Raw genomic sequence first — 19969 nt, 5'->3', positions numbered from 1 at the left:
TAGGACGATCAGCATGTAGAGGATGCTCCTGTGATATAGGTGGCTGCTGTGGGCATGATCCAAAGAAGAAGCCATCGATCCTAGTGATGCACCATGTACCACTTTCATGAGCATGATACCTATCTTGTGTGAAAAGCTATGCTTGTGAAGAGCAACAATGCCTTGGATGTGGGCGTTTTGAGTATGGAAACAAGAAGGCAAGATTTATTCTTTAATGGGATAGACATAAAGTGAGTGCAATGTGGGGGATGAAATGAGAAAAAGTACAAGCAGGCATATGTACGACAATCAACGCTGACAATTTGGGTGAGATGCAGATATACAAAAAAGAGGTGGAGGATATGGTATGACATATGTGGGTGGGGTTGGTGGATGCAGGTGTGTAATATGTGTGGGAGAAGAGAGAGGGAGAAGGTCAAGGAGAGTACATTGGGAAGAAGAAAAAAGGGTAATATAGAATACAACAGGGCCAGCCTTACTATTGCAAAAGTTGATGAATGGAAACGCGACCAGCAGGTGCATTGGGATTATGCGGTGAAGATGACAAGGGAGGAAGCAATAATGTATCAGCCATGATGGATCGTAGTGGTGGCAAGCGATCACCCATACGAGGTGGGTGTCGATCTGCTTCAGTCAACATTGGAGGTGGTGTTAGCTGCCGTGAATAGGCTGCTGATGGGTGTTGCTGTTGCCCACTACCATCAAAATGATAATGTGCCAAATCAGAGGAGAATTGCTGTGGCGGTGAAGGAAGTGCACGATGATGTTGTTGTTGCTGATGTTGTTCCTCCCAGCGATATTGCGATGAGCAAGGTGATGGTAAAAGATGGCCATACTTGTCTTTGGTTGCAGGGTATGATTCGTAAACATGAGCAATGTTAGCTGGTGCATTGTTGGCAGTAGTCGTATTCATGCTGTTGGGTGACGATGATAATGAAGATGTCGTTGACGAGGATGATTGCCATTGGCCAAAATGAACACCTTGCTTTTGTACACCCGTGGCTGCGTATACTGATAAAGCAACCGATCCACCTTTACGTTTGCTGCTATGAGAGTGTTGTTCTTCCTCAATAGGAGTTGTATGCTCGACCCGTCGCTTACGACCGCTTACGCTAATGTTGGATTGTATGTGAGATACGTCGTAGTCTAATGGTAAGCGTATACATATACGTACGATGGCAATCGATGTTCTTTTCGAATACGCATTTTAACGCCTTGATCACAGAATGTACGTGAAAGGAAGGTAGCTTCTGTAGGCCCTGGGTATCGCTTGGGAAGATATACAGTGAACGCGTCGGATAGCATTGTCTTTCTATTTTCGACAGTGCCCCTATAAACCACAAATCATCAGACACATGAACCAAAATTGTGGCATAAGGGGGTAGCTGACATTGGTAGATCCACTTACTCTACAATTTCAAAGAGGCTAAAATGCAATCTGTATTTGCCTTCTTTCTTTACAGCCAAATCGCCGAAAACAAAAAAGCCGCCATCTTTTATATATATAGGTTAGGTGGTACGTATCTTGTAAGCGATGATTGGAACTTACCAGAGTTGTCAATGTCACGTAACCTGTAGAGTGATGAAACGGTTGATCCCGAGAGGTAATCTTGTGACGGTAGCAGTAGGGTGTTTGGCTCATCCTCGGTAACAATGTTGGCAACCAAAAAGTAAAAGGGGCTTTGCAGGGATTTTCTACATGCAAAGGGAAATTAGTACTTTTTCACGCCACAAGAGATATACACGTACTTTATTTGATCGTGCGTGCAGTTTGACCACTTCATCTGCAGAATAGGAGGAGGCTCAATCGGACGTCGGTCTATGGGTAATGTTTCACGGATAAATTTTGGTGTTTTCAGGACGAAGGGGGAGTTTGATGGTTATGTTGTACCTCGTTCATTTGGGACACTCATTTTGGCACGCTCAGGTTGTTGGCGTAAAATGATATCGTATTCCCTGTAAAGAGCATGCACAAAGGTGAGATCCCATTTTATTGTCACAAGGTGAAGCGTTCGTACCTTTCTGACGGGAGATCAGTGAGCGAACTGGGAATGAATCGATAGGTACAGGCACTGTTCCCTGTCATCATCTGTGAGGTATTTCCCTTGTTATAGGTCATGGCAAGTAAAAAAAGAAAGGAGAAATAGTGAAAGAAAAAGGAAGAAAAAGAGGGTTTGGATTGCGTGTGTAAAATAAACAAGACAAAAAAGGTGAAAAGCAGTGTACCGGGAAAGGACTTTCCCGTATATCCAGGATTTGGAGGAGTACAAGTAACCTTTTCTTACATGTGTGAGAGGCTAGCACCAATGATATCACTACTCAAATAGGCTAAAATCAATCCTCCATTTATACAATTTTACCCAAAGGGGTATGCCAAGACCTACCCGGGAGATTTCAACATCATGTTCTTTGCTTCTTTTAGATTTTCCCCTCCTCTCCAATCATCCAACCTTGGGCACAATCTCTTTTTCCCTCTCTCTCTCTTTCCCCCCTTTATGTCTTCAAATGATGCATGCACATGAGAGCTATTGGAGATCATTTGCATGCACCAGATGGATGTTGCTATGGTAACACATGGTTCCTGGCCTATACTCTAATGACCCTGAAGCGGTCCAAATAGTGGGAAAACGAAATTGGGACGCGAACGTGGTTTGTGCGGAGAGAGAACGCTGTTGGTAAGAGCAGTGACACAAAAGGATGAAGTATTGATTTAGTGATATGTAATTCATTTTCTTGAGAGGGTTCTCTACATTGATGTTGCTTGGACATGTGTCTTTTTTCAAACGTCCAAGGGTGATGTGATCTTGGCATTATTCATCGTCACTATTACAACCAGCACATGGCTTCATGGTTTGTTCTTTGGATGTTTCGATTCATCAATTATCATCATCGCATCACTTTTCATCATCCGCCACAGATTGTGTTTGGACATGCATATGCAATATCAAAGCATAAATGGATTTGTGTCATATCCCATATATATTTGCATTCACGTTATCAATGATTTGTAATAGAATAACAGCTAGTCTTATGATGATGGTAGTGTATGTTATGTTATGTTGTGAGCACATTACGCCGGATGATGCGCTATTTATCCTCGCTATCGCGTATATCCGAAACATAAACAAGAGAAAAATCCACGTACACTGTCGATCATGCAAGGGTGGCGGAGATTGTTCATTTGCCTGGCAACAATGATTGCTGGGTAACGTGCTTCCTTGCTCTTGCATTTTCAATGGTCCATGGGAAAGAACAACGAGAGAAGACTCAAAACTTGGATTATGTGATACGCTCTGGTATTGCTGGAGGTGTTGCTGGTTGTGTGGTAAGAATGAAAGCTACAGCTGCATTAGACGTCGACATCTCACTCTTTTCCGCTCTTCATACATTACCCAGGCCAAGACTGCCGTTGCTCCATTCGATCGGGTCAAGATTCTTTTCCAAGCAAAGAATCCTGTATTCGAAAAGTATGCTGGTGTGTTGATAACTTGGTTTCCTTTGTTCAAGCAACAACTCAACTCCTTTCCTCCATTAGGGACATTTACGGGTGCATTCAAAGCTGGCCGTGATATCGTCAAGCATACGGGTGTGCTGGGTCTCTTCCAAGGTCACTCTGTAACCCTGCTAAGGATCTTTCCATATGCCACGATCAGGTTTATCGCATTCGAACAGTTCCGTGCAGTGAGTAAAAGTCGTGGGAGTGGGAGTGCGTATGACATGGATATTAAGAGTACCCTTTTTCATGCAAGATCCTGATGCCAACTAAAGCCCAAGAAACGGGACTACGACACTTTTTCGCTGGATCCTTTGCAGGTAAGCATAACGATTGGATGGCGGGTATACATACATGTATATGTAATGTAATGGGATAGGCATGACCAGCGTCGTCTTTACGTATCCACTCGATCTTGTGCGTGTACGGATGGCATACGACATACGAAAAGAAGATCATACACGACCCAGCCTCATACAAACATGCCGGCAGATCTATCGAGAACCTGCAGCTATAGCACGTATTCATCTTTTCAACTTTTACCGTGGATTCATACCAACAATGGCAGGGATGATACCTTATGCAGGCATATCATTTTTCACATACCACTCGATGACACAGTTGTTCAAATACCACCCTGTGATTTCTCGCTACACAATGAAAAAGAGCAACAATCGATTAAAGACATGGGCTGAGCTCGTTTGTGGAGGCGTAGCGGGACTCGTAGCACAAACAAGCAGCTATCCACTCGAAGTGACTCGAAGGAGAATGCAAGTTGGCGGGCTACTTCATCCAACCAAATTTGTCGGCTTTTTTGAAACCGTAAAGGCGATCTATGCTGCCAAAGGCTTCAAGGGATTCTATGTGGGATTAAGCATTGGATATATCAAAGTTGCGCCCATGATGGCAATTAGCTTTACAGTCTATTCACGAATGAAAACTTTATTAAAGATTGATTAAGAGATAAACAGGTGGTGCTGGTGGTTGCTGTGGAGATTGGAAAAAATGTTAATGTGGTGGCTCATACTACTTGGTGACCGGTTTTACCCAACGCATCAAATTTTTGAGAACGTTGCGCTGGTGCAAGCTTTGAGTTCCTTCTTTTTTACTCGACCTCCTCTTTTTACGATATGAAATACCTCGCTGCTTACCTTTTGCTCGTTGCCGGTGGCAATGCCACTCCCGCTGCCGCTGATATCAAGAACCTTTTGGGCTCTGTTGGTGTCGAAGTTGAGGATGAGCGCGTTGCCGCTTTGACCAAGGCTCTCGAGGGCAAGTCTGTCGAGGAGGTAAATACGCACACACACTTTTTCAACAACATACAATACTCACTCACATCACGTGTTTTAGGTTCTTGCTGAAGGCAAGGAGAAGCTTGCTTCCGTTCCTACTGGTGGTGCCGTTGCTGCTGGTGGTGCCGCTGCTGGTGGTGCTGCTGAAGAAGCCAAGGAAGAGGCCAAGGAAGAAGAGAAGGAGGAATCTGATGAAGACATGGGCTTTGGTCTTTTCGACTAAACGTATCGTACGCCGCATTTTATACGACGACGACTTTCACAACCACCTGTCATCAACCAATAAACATTCTCTCAACTCTTTTTGCACATCATTTTATCTGTTTCCTCTCTCTCCATATATATACTTTGATCATGCTTCTATCCATGTGTCTTCCTTACATGGTAAAGATCAACATGGCGGACATGTCTATCAAAAAGCGTTATTGTCTCATGATTGTCGATCAACATGTGTGCTGACGTATGTATTTGCGCGCTATATTATTCGGGACATGGGTAAAATGGGGCATAGTTGTCAAAGACTATTACAATAAAACAGGAAAATTAACAAGTACAACAGATGGCATCATGCTATTTACAAGCAATCTGAAAAAGGTGTGATGTTGAAAGCTATGAACGGCGATGTCCACGTCGATCTTCCTGTTGCTGTTGATGTATTTTTGATAAGATCATGGCTGGTGTCAGTGTAAATGGATCAGGCATTGTAGTTTGGCTGAGATTAAGGTGTTGTTGTTGTTGCTGTTGTTCCTGTACTTGTAAATTCAATGACGATGATGAAGATGATGATGGTGGTGATGATGATGATGGATATTTGTAGCTGTGTAAGAGAGCTGCTTGTTGCCGTAGTTGCTCGTTTCGTCGTCGCAAGTCGAGTATTTCTGACACATAACGTGATTCACGTGTATTGCTTTGCATGACTACAAGAGAGAACAACGAGTTGTATGCATGTGTATGTGTGATCTCATCTGCATTGAGGCGCAACCAAAGAGGAAAACAAACAACTTACCATAATCGAGAGATTTTGAGACAATCATCGATTTACTCGGTCGTCGTACACTTTGTAACGATGGCAACGTACGTGCAAGCTCTTGAAACCTTGCATTGAGATGTTCACGTCGTTGGCGTTCGAGTGCGTTATGAGCTGATCGTCTATCTTCCAATGCCGTCTCGCTGTTACGTATGTATACACGATGGTTAGTATTATGAACTATTGGATGAATGACATGTACGCATCCACCTTTCTTCAAAAGCTATTCAATAAAAGCTGTGAGTATATATACATATCAAGCATTCTTTGTTCTACCCAAAACATAGTACCATAGGGAGTAACTGCAGTGGTGAAATGGTTGAAGAACGGCGCCCTGTTGGTGTAGAAGCTATTGTGTGGATAATACGATGGCATAAAGGACAACAAGAAAAAAACTTAAAAAGAGGAAAAAGGAGGCACGTTCAGGTTTTATGATACATGTTACAAAGAAATTCTCTTTTATATATATGAGATATGCCATCAGCAGGCAGCAGATCATTGCCCGTAATAGGGGAGGAAAAGGGGAGCTTACCTTAAAATGTCGGCTGATGGCCGTGCTCCCCTTGATGCACATTATCTTTTTCTGTGAAAGTCTGCATACGAGCAAGCCACTCGTAGCAGCTGCAGTTTTGTTTCTCCATCATCACGTTTGTGGTCGTCTTTGATTACGAAATGAAAAAAGAGTGGAAAAGTGAGGAGGAATCAATATGCTATACCATTCTTGCACAACCCACGCTGTTGCACTGCGGGTCATGGCTGTGGCACAAGAATTGCCGATCATGTCAATAAAAGTCAAACCTTTTCGGTTGAAGTTTGATATATTTACAGCGAAGAAGAAGGGGAGGGAAATGAGAAAGGGGAGGATGACAAAGGTAGTAATAGTAATAGTATGGGTTTTCTTTCTCTTTTGTACACATAGGAGGGGAAATGATGAAGCGGGAAAGTTTCTTTTTTAATCTACAATTTGAATGTCCTGACCAGGTTCTGGAAGTCCACCAAAGCCCAAGTAATGACCATACATTTCGCGTTCCCAAAAGCGTAGCATGTACTGGTCCACATGTCCCACAGAAAGCTGCATGTCTTGTTCATCAACAGCACCGCCACTAGCATCAGCTTCCTCTACATCGTCTTCTTCATAAAGGAACGTTTGACCTTCTGATTCTGGAGCAGGCGTTGCTGGTACACTTAATGAGGGTCCACTTGGCGACGATACCGAAGGACTATTGGATTGCCTGGTTTCATTGAATTCACGATCATCCATTTCCATTTCGTTGCGGGCTGTGATTGCAGCCTGTGCATCATTTTCATCTTCAGCTTGTAATAGCGCTTGCTCAATGTCAATGTTGCTGGCATCAGGGGGTGGATTGGTTTTGACAGCTTCTGTTGCAGTTGTGGGAGTCGTTGTAGCAGTATCAGCAATGCTTCCAGTCACTTCTGGTAAATCTCGCCACCAATCGGTCTTTTGAAAGTAATCGTTTGTGAATTCACCCTCTTGGATGACCATGTTGTCAAGCATTCTAGTAAAAAACAGAACATGTGAACAAAGATGCGTGTATTTCTTCCATGCATACGCATTTTACCTTTTTTGATTTGCCTTTTTGAAAATATTCTCTTCGATGGTATATTCGGTAACAAAGCGGTATATATGCACATCTCGAGTTTGTCCGATACGATGCGTACGATCCTGACATTGTTTATCCTAATGATGATCATGTGTCAGATTACATACAATACAAGGTATCCACTCTTAAAATCATCTTACCATGGATGGGTTCCAATCTGAGTCATAAAAGATCACCGTATCTGCACCTGTGAGGTTGATACCAAGACCACCGCTGCGGGTTGATAAGATGAATGCAAGGATACGTGGATCGTTGTTGAATTGCTCTGTGAGAACTTGACGCTGCTCGATCTTTGTGGCACCATCAAGCCGGAGATAACGATGGCCATGCATATTCAGGAACGATTCAAGCACATCCAACACACGCGTCATTTGCGTAAATATCAATGCACGATGTCCACCCGCTGCTAGTTGCCGTAACAACGCATCCAACTTTTGCAATTTGCCGCAATCATATTGAAGGAGTCGCTTGTCCGGAAACACAATCGATAGGCGTGTTCGTAATGGATGAAGGATATCAACATCGAGACTACCTTGATGCTCTTGGTATTGCTGCTCTTCTTTGATAGGTGATCGTTGTATAACAGTGCCAGGTGTGACAAAGCCGTATCGATCAATAATGTCCATATGAGCATTGATGCGATCTTGATAGCTGACAACAGCCTTGCGTAGATGAGTGGAAATGTCAAAGAAATGGCGATTGTCATGTTTGGTGGGGAAAAAAGTAGCTTCACGGGCTGCAGTTGCGGATTCACATAGTTGGATAAGTGAAGCACCATAAAGAGGGCGTCTCGCACATCGCATAGAGTTGACATGCAGCATCGATTCCCATCGACTGAGAGAAGCGTAGCACCCCTGCAGCTGTCGAAACTTGTAGTACTTTTTGAAATCGTGATAGTCGTAACGTGCTGCATATTGTCGCAATTCGTTGTAACGATTGTGCATAGTGATTCCTCTTGATTCTGCAATGTCGATTTGTGTCTGATATCGTGCAATTTGATGTACAAAATACTTGCTGGCATCGATGTTATCATATTCACTGGCAACTGTGGCTGATACGTGCTCATTGTTGACAATCACCAGATTCGTGGAGTCGAGGCCCCCGTTGTTGATGAAACCAAGCCGTTTTCGAACACGCGTTTCTAGTTGTTGTCCTGTCCACAATACCTCATCGTGCATGGCAAAACTCGTAATGATTGGTCGCTCTTCAAACAAATCAGGATGGTTGCAGACCTTACGTAGCTGCATGAGACAGTTGATGATGCTGAGAAAGTTGCCGCTAGCAAGTGTTTCCTTGGTCTTGGCACGACTCATAAAATCATCATATAAGAATCGCTGTCGAGTGGATAATCTGCAATACACCACGTGCTCATGCTTTTCTGGAAGTTGTTTCTCCACATCCCTTTTGAGACGCCGTAACAAGTAGGGCCGTAATACGGTATGCAGCTTTTGAATAGCAGCTCGTGAATCAGCATCCATCTCTTGTTGTCCTTCAATCACTCGATCCACAGGATGAGAAAACCACTCTTGAAATTCCTTTTGACTTGCAAATCCAATAGGCATTGATTGTGATACACCATTCGGCATCAAAAAGTACAATAGTGACCAAAGTTCAAGCAAGTTGTTTTGCAATGGCGTACCAGTGAGCAGTAATCGTCGCTTGGAATTGAAGTTGAGCAACACCTGCCATCGTTGAGATCGAAAATTCTTGATGTGATGTGCTTCATCCAACACCAAATACTGCCATGCCTTACGACGAAAGACATTTTGATCTTGAATGACAAGTTGGTACGACGTGATACAAACATGGAATGCATTCTCCTTGGACCATCCAGTTCGCTTCTCCTTGCGTTCCCTCGGTGTACCATAATACGTCAAAATCTTGAAAGCTGGCAACCATCGCTTGAATTCCATCTCCCAATTCAAGATCACACTTGTCGGTACAACAATCAAATGGGGTCCCCAAATCCTCTTTTCACATGCGAGATATGCAAGCAACGATATCGTTTGGATCGTCTTGCCGAGACCCATTTCATCAGCCAAAATGCCATTCAATCCATTGTTGTACAAGCTTGCCAACCAATCCAATCCAACATGTTGATATTCTCGTAATGTGCCTCGCAACAAGAATGGGATCTTGATGTTGACTTTGGTAGTGGATAGAGTTGTTCCTGTTGGTTGAGCCATTTCTGGTTTGGGTGTAACGCTTTTTTCTGAAGGTGGCGATGGTGGTGATGGTTGTTGTTTTCCTTCATCCTCAATCGATTTCTCCTCATTCTCTTCGATATCGCTCATATCCGATCCATATACTGTCACTGTACGATCATCATCCGATTCCTCCATCTTTTCAATTTGCTCATCTTCCTTGTTCTCCTCATGGTGACCATTGTCAGATTGCTGATCATGTTGTGATGGTAGTGTATCAGCGGGTATCATAGTCTTGGATGCTGCGTTGTCATCCTCATCGTGTTCCACACCAGGAGAAGCAGGCTCTTCAACATCCATTGGCTGCTCTTCTTCTTCCTCCTCGTCCTCCTCCTCCTCACTATCATCCTCCAGTCGATAGTTGTACTTTTTCAATAGTTGTTCAATGTCCAAATCTTGATCAGCATTGAGTTCATTCAATTCATCGTCATCGTCCTCGCTTTCATCCTCATCCGAAATCATGTGATCTTTCTCATCCATACCCTCCTCGCTGAATTCATCATCATCGTTGCCTGCTGATGTTTGTCGAGGTGGACTTTCAGGGATGGTGTCGTCGATAGGTGATTGTTCCTCAGCAATTTCCTCAATCTTTGGTTGATCCATTTCCTCCTCTTCTTCATTGGTTGCTGCCAATTCTTCCATGCGTACACCCAACATTTGTTCAGAATGCTCAAGAATCATCTCCAAATGCCTTCTTCCTTCCATGGCTTGTTCTTCTTTGAGGATCTCCTTGTGTCTTGCTTCACATACACGCTCAACGACCTTCCATTTACGCATCACATGTTGTGCTGTCTTTTTGGCTAATCGCATCAATCGACGTGTTTCCTCTCGATGGCGTCGTTCATCATGCGTACGTATCAATTCCCAATGACGTTCAATCGCTTTGGCGCACTTTCGAGCTGCGTTACGTCGATGTCTCGTGTTGCTAGCGAAAAGTTTGGATGCATGAAGCGCTTGGCTGACAACAATATCATGGTGCGTGGTACATCGTTGTTGAAGTTCACCTTGTGGTCTCCGATTCGCAATGGATTGTAAACGAGTTGAAAAACCACCATTCGCATTCAACCTTTCGATTCGTTGTCGTATAGCAATCTCCTTCTTTACCAATTCCTCTGCTTGTGCTGGCGTCACATCTTCATTGTCTTCGATCGATACAAAGGAGGCGAGATAATCACTGAGGGTACGATATTGTCGAGTGAAACGCCGTACTTCGCTGCCCGTATATAACGTCGTGGTTGATTTGGATGGTAACCTACCGGCAGCTACCTCCTCCTTTTTGACCTTCTCCTCAAATACATCCTGTAACGCACCAATCAATGGTAATGTCTGATGTCGTGTGTTGACGCCTGATGACCTCGAATGATGTTGTAAGTGCTCATTGGCTGATTCCCATAGATCATACGCTTCTGCATACTAATCAACATGTTAACACAATCATTCACATCGCATACCCTTCCATTCCTCTCTTTACCTTTTTGAAGCGTTGATCATAAATGTTCTCTTTTTGTCCTGGATTGTAATCGAGCATATTCTGATGCAACTCAAGGTGGTATAATTCTCGGACAGTCTCGGTATGATGATCATAAATAGTCGCCAACTCCTCTGCTTTCTCGGTGAGAACGTCGTTTCGATATCGATCAAGAGGGGTTGATGCATTATCCATCAAATACTTTTGTCGTGGTGATCGTGTACTGTCATCGGATCGTTGTCGCTTATTGTTGTTGGTGATCGCACCTCTTCCTCGTCCTCTTCCACGTCCACGTCCACGTCCTCGCGATGATGATGAAGAAGAAGTTGTTGTTGTCGTATCATGTTGAGAATGCTCTTCGTCAGGTGCAACTCGTTTCACACCACGGGCTTTGTCATTATTGTTGCCTCGTCCTCTTCCTCTTCCTCTTGACGTTGTGCTAGCACCTCTTCCTCTTCCTCTACTATGCGTTGTGGTTGTAGATACAGGGTCGCGTGCTCTTCTTGTTGGAGTTGGTGGTTGTAGTTGTCGTTGTGAGTTACGCGTCGATCGTGCTATGCTGCTGTTTGGACTGAGAATGTTGTGCATGCTTAAGTTGCCATCCGTGTCAAAAAGCGTTCTCGGTCGCTTCAACGTGTCTGGTCCTTTTTCAATCATGAGAGCACGTCTTCCCTTTTTCTAATGACCAAGTCCATATATGAGTTACATTTCGCGATCCTGTCAACTCTTCCTCCAACCACCACCACCACCAGCACCCCCTTTCTTACTCGTCCAGGCCGACTGGAAGTAGGATCATGAGATTCACCCTTTGCAGGATCATGATCAACCATAGTCATTAGGGCAAAGTGAGAGGATAAATAGAAATAGGGAAAAGGTGGACACCTCGAAGACTTTAAGCAAGAAAGAAAGGGAAATGAGAATGAAAGGACAAATTCGGCTGAGGTGAAAATCAAGCACAGCAGCAGCAGTAGCTCGTTATCGTAGACTCCATTACGCATCCACTCCCACACACACGATTATCTTTTACATTGGCCATGTTTCTCCAATCCATTGCCGCAGCAATATCATATACGCATTCATGAACTTATACTTCAGCTAATCCTCGCAACAATATGTATTTATATGGTTTTCTATCTACAAAAAGTGTATAATTTATATCATTGTGTATTAAAATCTACTCAAGTAAAGTTGCTAAAGTCCATCTTTAGTTGGATGGTAGGTTGTCGTGCATCTTCATGTGCATTGCGTTGAAGTTCTTGCTGTCGTAGTTGTTGTTGACGTTGCTGTTGACCTGCAAGTACGCTTTGCCGCACCGAAGTTTCCAAGGTGGTCCGTGCATTCTCAGGTAATTGGGATACTGTGTCACGGAACACTTGTGGTATGTTGGTAGCCAGTGTAAGAATATGGGTCATAGTGAGGCGATGAATGGTGGTTTCATTGGTTGGATCCAATAAGCTGGCAAAAGATGAGAGTACAATGCTCAACAAGGCTGTCTCTGTAGATGGCATTAGTATTTGGGGCCTCCATTTATAATCCACATATTCCAACTTACTGTCTTCATCCACCGTCGCAGAAGAAACGAGTGCTGTAAGGGTCTTGATATCTTCTTCTAACAAAGGTAGCGTTTCATCCGTTCTTGATGGCTCCATGGCGGATAATTTGGCATAAGAGAGAAGATGCTCAACCACAGTGGGAATCAAAGCATTCAACAAAAGTCGTCCAAGAGCAACGGATGAGGGTGAATCGGATTTCTTTTCTGGTAGCATAATCAGCATCCGCATACACTGATGAGCCGTCATCGTGGTCTAATGTGACAATGCCCGTAAGTCAAAAACGTAAGTGACGGTGAAGGTATATATACATACATCCTGCTTGTCGCATAAAAGTGCTCTTTGCATCGCCTTGGTAAATACTTGTCGACCATCGGTATCATGCATATTGGCTTCAGGGCAACTTGTGATAATCAAAACGGATGCAAGCAACTTGTTTTTGATTTTGGCTTCATTGTTGACCTCGCTAATGAAACAAAGAGTCAATCGGATAAACCCATAGTCTCCCTTAACACAACGTACCTTTCAAAAAGACCATCAAGTAAAGAATGAAGCATAGCACACGTTACACGTGCGAGCGAATGTGTTTCGGCTGTATCCAATGATGATTCCAGAGTCAAAAGCATAGACTTGAGTGCTACAAGAACGCGTGGTGCAAGCAAAGATTGGAATTTGTCGTCTTCCAGCATAGCTATTGTACCAGCATGAAATGGATTAGCAAACCATAAAGGTGTATGCGTGCTGTATCACAATGCTTACCTGTGAAAATGTAAAAGCTCATGGCCAAAAGATCAATCTTATAACTCGAGGGTGCTATACCAATCAGCATGCTGAGTTCATCCAGGCATGGTCCAAGCACGGCTGCTACATGTTCGATGTCTTTGCCTTCTGAACCTGCATAAACATTATTTAGTTCATCTAATTGAGATCCCATCATAATATCCCAACTCACGTATAGATGCACGCTTGCTTGATAAAGAAGGTACACTTTGCAAAAACACGTTGATCAACAATCGTAGTACATAATACAATTTGGCTGTCGAGGGAAATGCTCCAGGCTCAAGCGTACGATCGATATCACATTCGTCGTCAAGGTCGTCACAAATGTAGCTGGCTCCATAGTTCTTGGTGAGTCGTTGAATAATCTCGATAATAATGAGCTGCACACGATATCCTTCGGTTTGGATCAATCGATCAAACACATTCATCAATTCCAAAAAGATCGACTTTGGTAAAAACTTCTCGCCTGCCAATGAAGGTTGTACAAAAGTCTTGAGGGCTTTCAGGCAAATAGTCATGGTGGATACGTCTGAACGACCACTGCTGGAACTTGAGATACGCGATAAGCTTTCAATGCACAAGCCAAAAAGAATGCAAAAAAGGTTGGATGGTTTCTCTGGATCCAATTGCTCGGCATCAGGATTATTGGACAAGGCATCAAGCATCGAAGGCGCTTGACTCTCAATCAAACTTGCAACTGCTTCCATGATCTTCAACCACGAGCGACGATAATACTATAATACAAAAGATGTTATTAAAAGCACCTCATTTCCCCCCTCGATAGACTTACAGGAAGAACCACTTGCTTAGTGGCAGCAGAATACATTGAATCAATCCCTCCAGGAGTGGATGTTTGAATACCCTCAGTGCTGTTGGTCAATGCCACAATATCAGATTCCAATCGAATGCGTGCATAATCTTGCAATGATCGGAGCCACAATGGACTTAGCGCCGATAGATTACTATTCAAAGAGTCAATGTCAAATGATCCAAGTATCTAATGAGTGTAAACTTACGGTTGCAAAATCTGTCGAAGGTAATCTTGGCGCTGGCTTGATACTTGCAACTCGGCCCATGCGTTCAATACTGCCAATTTGACCATGACCGAAGCGTGTGGACTCAAATCCTTCACTTCACCAACACCTGTCAACTCGCTATCGCTCTTGACTTTGTCCAAAGAAGAAGTGAGAAGCTTGAGCACTCTTCCCAGCTGATAGAGATCCTTGACAATGCCACTGCCAACATAAATAGCGCACACTCGTACAGCAGCTGACACGATCTCCGAGGATGAATCAGCTCCAAATGCCGGCGTCAAAGCAGCACCTATTTGTGCAGCGTATTGCTCCAGGAGTAGTGTGCCTTCCAAATCAGGATCTTTGCTTGCAGCAAATTTCTATCAAAGCAATCAGTATTTGCGTGCATAATTAAACTTGATCAATTACGTACCTCAATAACCATTCGAAGGAGAGAGATACCTGCTAAGCGAAGCTCATCAACGTGTGCTGTGGCAGCTGTAAATGACAGCTTGATCAAATCAGGTACACGGAATACAAGGTAATCACCAAAGCCAGCTTGCTGTCTTCGTGCACGAGCATAAATCAAATCAAAGTGCTCTCGAATCCCGCTGGATGAGACCATTTCAATAGTGCGCTGAAGACATTGTAAAGCGAAAAGCTGAGTACGCCATCTTGGAGGAATTTCCACGTTGACGGAAAGCCGTGAAGTCATTCCAGATGCATCCGCCACTGTTGTTGTGATATCCACATGATCATCGTCATCACCAAAACCAGCTCCTTCATCATCGTACATATCTTCGTCATCTTCATCCATAGTACCAGGACCATCAAAGCTTCCTCGCATGCCATCATTTGCTGCAGCTTCTTTCTTTGCAGATGTGGCTGTTGCAGCAGCATCCAATTTGTTGGTTCCTGACATGATGCGTTTGGTGATATTGACCCATACGGAAGGCTCATTGATAGCCGTCTCCTTTAACCAACTTCGAATCACATTCTTGACATCGGATAATCCGGGATCCGTATCGAGCATCTTGAACAATTCGGTATCGAGACCAGGTTGTGCTGCTTTAAATACAAGTTCAGCATCACGTTGAACAAGTTGATATAAACATGTCACTGCAGCCTTCTTCAATGGCAAATGGAGACTGGCAATTTGGTTTTGTAAATATGGCACAAGCTCTTGTGTATCGAGATATTGAGGGGCAAACATGAGAAAGTGCTGAATACATCGAATGGCTTCAACATTCACACGTTCGTCAGGTTCCAATTTGAGTTCCTCGACCATGTTCAGGCACAATTCACGTATCTTTGTGGATGCTTGCAATTCAGGTCCAAGTGTGCCAATCAACTCATAAATGATACGACCAAATTCTTGATAAGCGGAGAAACCAACACTCATTCCTGCGTTCGATACTGCAACTGATCCACTACCAGGCTCATGTGTTTCACTCAAATAAAGCTTGGCCACCATGCCAAGTGCGCTGTTGACATAGCTTGAAAACATAAGACCCGCTGCACTGATTGTCATTGTGATAGCTTCAAGTGCCCATGCATGTACCACAGGATGTGGGTCACTGCTGAGTGATACGAGGATGCCAAACAGTGTCTTGAGATGGGGTGCAGCAGCCATACCACCAACGTGTGTATAAATGTATCCAATGGCCAATGCACAACCAGCACGAACATTTGGATCACGATTGCTCACCACCAAATCCACCAGCTGTTGCATTTGTGCTGCCACAAATGATCCACCAACAATAGCCGTTAATCGTCCAATGGTTTCACTTGCAGCGTTGCGTAGATAGGGATCAGGATGTGATATAGCCTCCATCAAGATTTCTTGTACTAATTGTGTCGCTCGTCCACTTGGAATCTCGCATGTTGTTGCTTTTTTCTTCTTTGACATCATATTCTTGAATGCCCCCAAAAGAGCCACCGTGACATTCACAAGCACTGCTGCACGCTTGGGTGAATTCTTTTCCACACGTGCATCCTTGACCACACTTGCAATATGCTCAAAAGTAGATTCTTGTACGGGAGGTGGTTGGCTTGGAAATATGGTTGCAAATAGCTCCACGCTGCTGTCGATATAGCCAGTCGATGGTGCAACAGGATGTGGGACCATCATCTTGTGCTGCTCCTCAGTGGCAAATGTCGTATAAATGTAAATTGGATCAAGCTCAGCTGATCCGATAATAGGTCGTTCAAGTAATTCCTCAATCCGCTGAAATCGATCTTTGGTGACCCATTCTTTGCTACGATTGCCTTCAGCAATATCATCCATACTCGCTGACGTAGCCACATCAATTCGATATCCTTGCATCTTGCTCGTAACACCATAACCATGTCCATCCGCAGAACTCCATACACTCACAAATTGACCAGGCACACTCGCTGTCACTTGGGCATGTGCTCCTGAGGATGGTGTGATCTTGTCAGGTTCAATAAACACATTCACCGAGTTGCGTAATAAGCTTGTCAATGATGATTCATAAGTGGATAACAAGGGTCGAATAGTGACAAAGGATTGAAAAATACGTCGTCGTAGTGCATAATATTGATCGGTCAATTTGATCTGGTATGGTGAACATGGTGACAAGGTGGATGGCGAGAATGTACTAGGTGCTGTTGCAAGAAAAGCCAGGGTATTGTTGAGTAGTGCAGCCACACGTTTTGCAATGTCGAGTGTAACAAGCGTGTTGCTGTTATGTACAAGGAAGCTGTAAATAGAGCTGATGGCACATTCACGTGTGTGGAAAAGGAACGACCATTCAGGTTCGGCACGAATGGCATTGGCTTCCTTGCCAGTAGGCTTGGGTAAGGCGTTCTTCCATAGCAACAGTAACTGTGGTAAATGCAACTTGACCAAGTTTGGCCCAAGACACATGAGTGCACCCACAAGGATCCATGCTACTTGGATTTGTACACTGGCTACTTGTTGAGTCTTGCTGGGATTCTTGAGAAGCTGTGTTGCAAGTGACATGGCCCGTGCGCTGAGTTCAAAGGAGGTATAAATCGGCCGATCAGGGAAGACGCTAAGGATAGCGCCTGCAGTGTACGCATACGCCAAAGTACGCTTAAAGAGATCACTTGTAGCCGTTGGATTAGACAAGTTGGACAAGTCTTTCTCCAATAGATTCAATGCTCGTGGAAGTAGATAAGGAAGATTGGAAGGTATGGAATGACACACGCAACGAATACACCAAGCTGCTGATGCTTGAACGGAAAAGCTTGGATGCGTCAACAATGTGAAAACTGGATCGGCAACAACATCCTATTATCATTTGATGATAAGTACGCTTGATAGTGAAAATAGCGTTGTTTCAAATTACCTTGACAGCATTAGCTCCTCCTCCAAGTTCACAAATTAAAGCAGAGATCAAATCAGTGGCACAAATCAATGCATGCTTGTTGGGTGGAGCCTGGTTCTTCATCAAAGGTGGCCAACTCTTGACGAATTCAGACACCAGCAATTTGACTGCCATGGCTTGGCCTTGTTCACTCAAAAGACGTTTGCCGATCGTATTATGCAATAGGAAAAAGACTTGTGCTCTTGCAAAGGATCCATCAGCGGCAACGAGATTATGCTTTGTACCATCCAGCAGCTCCCGTAAAACGTGCTTTGCAATCACGGCATAGTTGGCCTCCACGAACTCTGTCCCAAGCAACACGAATAGCGTAGCATACGTTTCAATAATGCCAATCTTGAATTCACGTGATACATTGGCCCGATTGTAGTTGGTCGCCAATAAACCAAGCATTTCATCCACGCTCATCAATGTTGTCACGTTGGGTTGAACATCTGTAGCTGGTGTTGTGCTCTCTTCTCCCGTAGTTGCATGCTTCACGTTGGGTTTGTTGGGATCCACAGTTGCTGTTGTTTGAGTAAAAGCAAGTAACGCGGCACACAAGGATGAAACGGCTCGTCGAACAGGAAAGGTCGAATTGTCAAAGGCTTTGAGGAATGTCTGAAGCATATTTTCAACGTCATGAGCTGTAAAGCTTTGTCGCGCATTTTGAATAACAGCTTGCATGCACTAATCCATGACATGTTAGGCCATCCTACTGCCATCCTCACTTATCCACCTTTCCCTATTACCTGTGCACATGCTATTCGCATCACCAATGCTTTATCCACTAAACCATTGCGCAAATGTTTGGCGAGTTCTTTCAAGATCGGCTCTGTTGCAGCTTTGCCGGCACCTTTAAGCAGCATAGTGAATGCATTGACAGCTTCAAGTCGTAGTAGGAGAGGATTCTATCGGTTCCTGAGTTAAAAGATCGGAATGGAGCGGAAGCCAAGCGGAATAGGGTTCTCTTACATTGCTTTGCTTGATAACTTTGGTAAGAATGTTGGCTGTCTCGGCAAACAATGAAAGCACCTTATTTCCACTTGCAAGCATGATAGCACCGGTAGTCGATATCGCAGCTCTACACTCTCATTAGCCTACACTATCCCTCCTCCCATATCATCCATCCTTTTATCTTACATCCGTGCTTCTTTTTCAATGTTCTTGTTGGCACTGATCAGACTATGGAGCGCTGTGACGGTATCAAAAAGCATCCTGGTATCGCCTCGTGTATAGAGAAGTACAAAGCAACGGCCGATCAGGAAACGAATAGGACGACGCGGCTTTGCTGTTGCAAGTGAAATGAGCTTGAGTAAAGTCTTCTCCAACTGAGGCTGTGCGCGTTTCAAGACGTCCTAGAGAACAAGAGTGAGTGGTGGTTGTTGTGGTGGTATAAAATGAGAAGGGTCCCAAAGGGTGGGTGGGCATGTACCAAATCGATAGTCTTGCATTCGCGTTCCACATGAGCTAGCCATTGAAGCAAGTAGAGCTCCTGCTTGTCAGAGCTCTCGGAAGTCTGAAGTTTACGTTCATCGAGGGTGAAAATGTCGGGGATGCCTTGTGGGGAAGATGCCATCCCAGTCGTCGAGTAGAGAGTTAACGAGTGAAAGCTGGTTGCACTTAAGAAACGTCGTTCGTCCAAGCATGGCTCACAAGGCTTTGATTTTATATCTCAGCTCTCTTTGTCGAGTAAAGGGACATCCACGTGAGCTTGTCCTGTCACAATAAAAGTGTCCATTGTCAATGGTCGATAAGGCTTAAATTGTGCGTTGGGTTGTTATGGGTTTTCTTCTTATGGTGTGGTTGTCCATTCTATTGATCATACCCACATGTATGCATTTTCAGAAAGATACTGCATGGTGATGTTGACAGCTTTGCATAAAATGATGCCAAGATTTTTTGCTGCTTTTTTATATTACCTCGACTGCTTCGCTTGCTGGTGCATGCCGGCAAAATCCTACAAGCTACTACAAAATGAAAGCCTTAAATCACCGATTCATCAACAACCGCCTTCAGCTGTCGTCATGGCAACTACATAAAGAACCTTTACCACCATTTCCTTGCTTTCGATCAACGCCAAGGAAAACATTGTTGATGACCTGGCAACTGCTTTGAGAGACTTATCAACCATGATCCACTTTCCATCGCAATCGCTCCATATCATTGT

General features: G+C 44.0%; 6 protein-coding genes across 6 annotated transcripts; 2 read left to right on the top strand and 4 right to left on the bottom strand.

The window, feature by feature from the left end:
• Positions 1-478: 478 nt before the first annotated feature.
• O0I10_007991 (uncharacterized protein) lies at positions 479-2119 on the bottom strand (the record flags this gene model as incomplete). Its single annotated transcript, XM_058487998.1, has 7 exons — positions 479-1112; positions 1175-1330; positions 1409-1493; positions 1550-1695; positions 1750-1819; positions 1892-1956; positions 2019-2119. 7 exons carry the CDS (start codon positions 2117-2119, stop codon positions 479-481), a joined length of 1257 nt encoding a protein of 418 aa, XP_058341336.1.
• A 1116-nt stretch (positions 2120-3235) lies between these two features.
• On the top strand, positions 3236-4453 carry O0I10_007990 (uncharacterized protein; the record flags this gene model as incomplete). The annotated part of the gene is made up of 5 exons (XM_058487997.1): positions 3236-3325; positions 3397-3475; positions 3536-3681; positions 3750-3813; positions 3873-4453. The coding sequence occupies 5 exons, from the start codon at positions 3236-3238 to the stop codon at positions 4451-4453; spliced, it is 960 nt and encodes a 319-aa protein (XP_058341335.1).
• Positions 4454-4623: 170 nt separating this feature from the next.
• Positions 4624-5008, top strand: O0I10_007989 (uncharacterized protein; the record flags this gene model as incomplete). Its single annotated transcript, XM_058487996.1, has 2 exons — positions 4624-4782; positions 4844-5008. The coding sequence occupies 2 exons, from the start codon at positions 4624-4626 to the stop codon at positions 5006-5008; spliced, it is 324 nt and encodes a 107-aa protein (XP_058341334.1).
• A 386-nt stretch (positions 5009-5394) lies between these two features.
• On the bottom strand, positions 5395-6566 carry O0I10_007988 (uncharacterized protein; the record flags this gene model as incomplete). The annotated part of the gene is made up of 3 exons (XM_058487995.1): positions 5395-5702; positions 5792-5955; positions 6529-6566. The coding sequence occupies 3 exons, from the start codon at positions 6564-6566 to the stop codon at positions 5395-5397; spliced, it is 510 nt and encodes a 169-aa protein (XP_058341333.1).
• A 198-nt stretch (positions 6567-6764) lies between these two features.
• Positions 6765-11942, bottom strand: O0I10_007987 (uncharacterized protein; the record flags this gene model as incomplete). The annotated part of the gene is made up of 5 exons (XM_058487994.1): positions 6765-7329; positions 7393-7511; positions 7575-11051; positions 11110-11784; positions 11874-11942. The coding sequence occupies 5 exons, from the start codon at positions 11940-11942 to the stop codon at positions 6765-6767; spliced, it is 4905 nt and encodes a 1634-aa protein (XP_058341332.1).
• A 342-nt stretch (positions 11943-12284) lies between these two features.
• O0I10_007986 (uncharacterized protein) lies at positions 12285-19378 on the bottom strand (the record flags this gene model as incomplete). The annotated part of the gene is made up of 14 exons (XM_058487993.1): positions 12285-12601; positions 12659-12911; positions 12972-13122; positions 13179-13347; positions 13416-13550; positions 13609-14170; positions 14227-14398; positions 14453-14829; positions 14883-17726; positions 17785-18489; positions 18552-18710; positions 18775-18883; positions 18943-19157; positions 19235-19378. 14 exons carry the CDS (start codon positions 19376-19378, stop codon positions 12285-12287), a joined length of 6312 nt encoding a protein of 2103 aa, XP_058341331.1.
• Between the last annotated feature and the right edge of the window lie 591 nt (positions 19379-19969).

This window comes from Lichtheimia ornata, assembly GCF_029851405.1.
Source record: "Lichtheimia ornata isolate CBS 291.66 chromosome Unknown scaffold00040, whole genome shotgun sequence".
Taxonomy (NCBI): domain Eukaryota; kingdom Fungi; phylum Mucoromycota; class Mucoromycetes; order Mucorales; family Lichtheimiaceae; genus Lichtheimia; species Lichtheimia ornata.
This window is presented reverse-complemented; position numbering and strand designations above follow the sequence as displayed.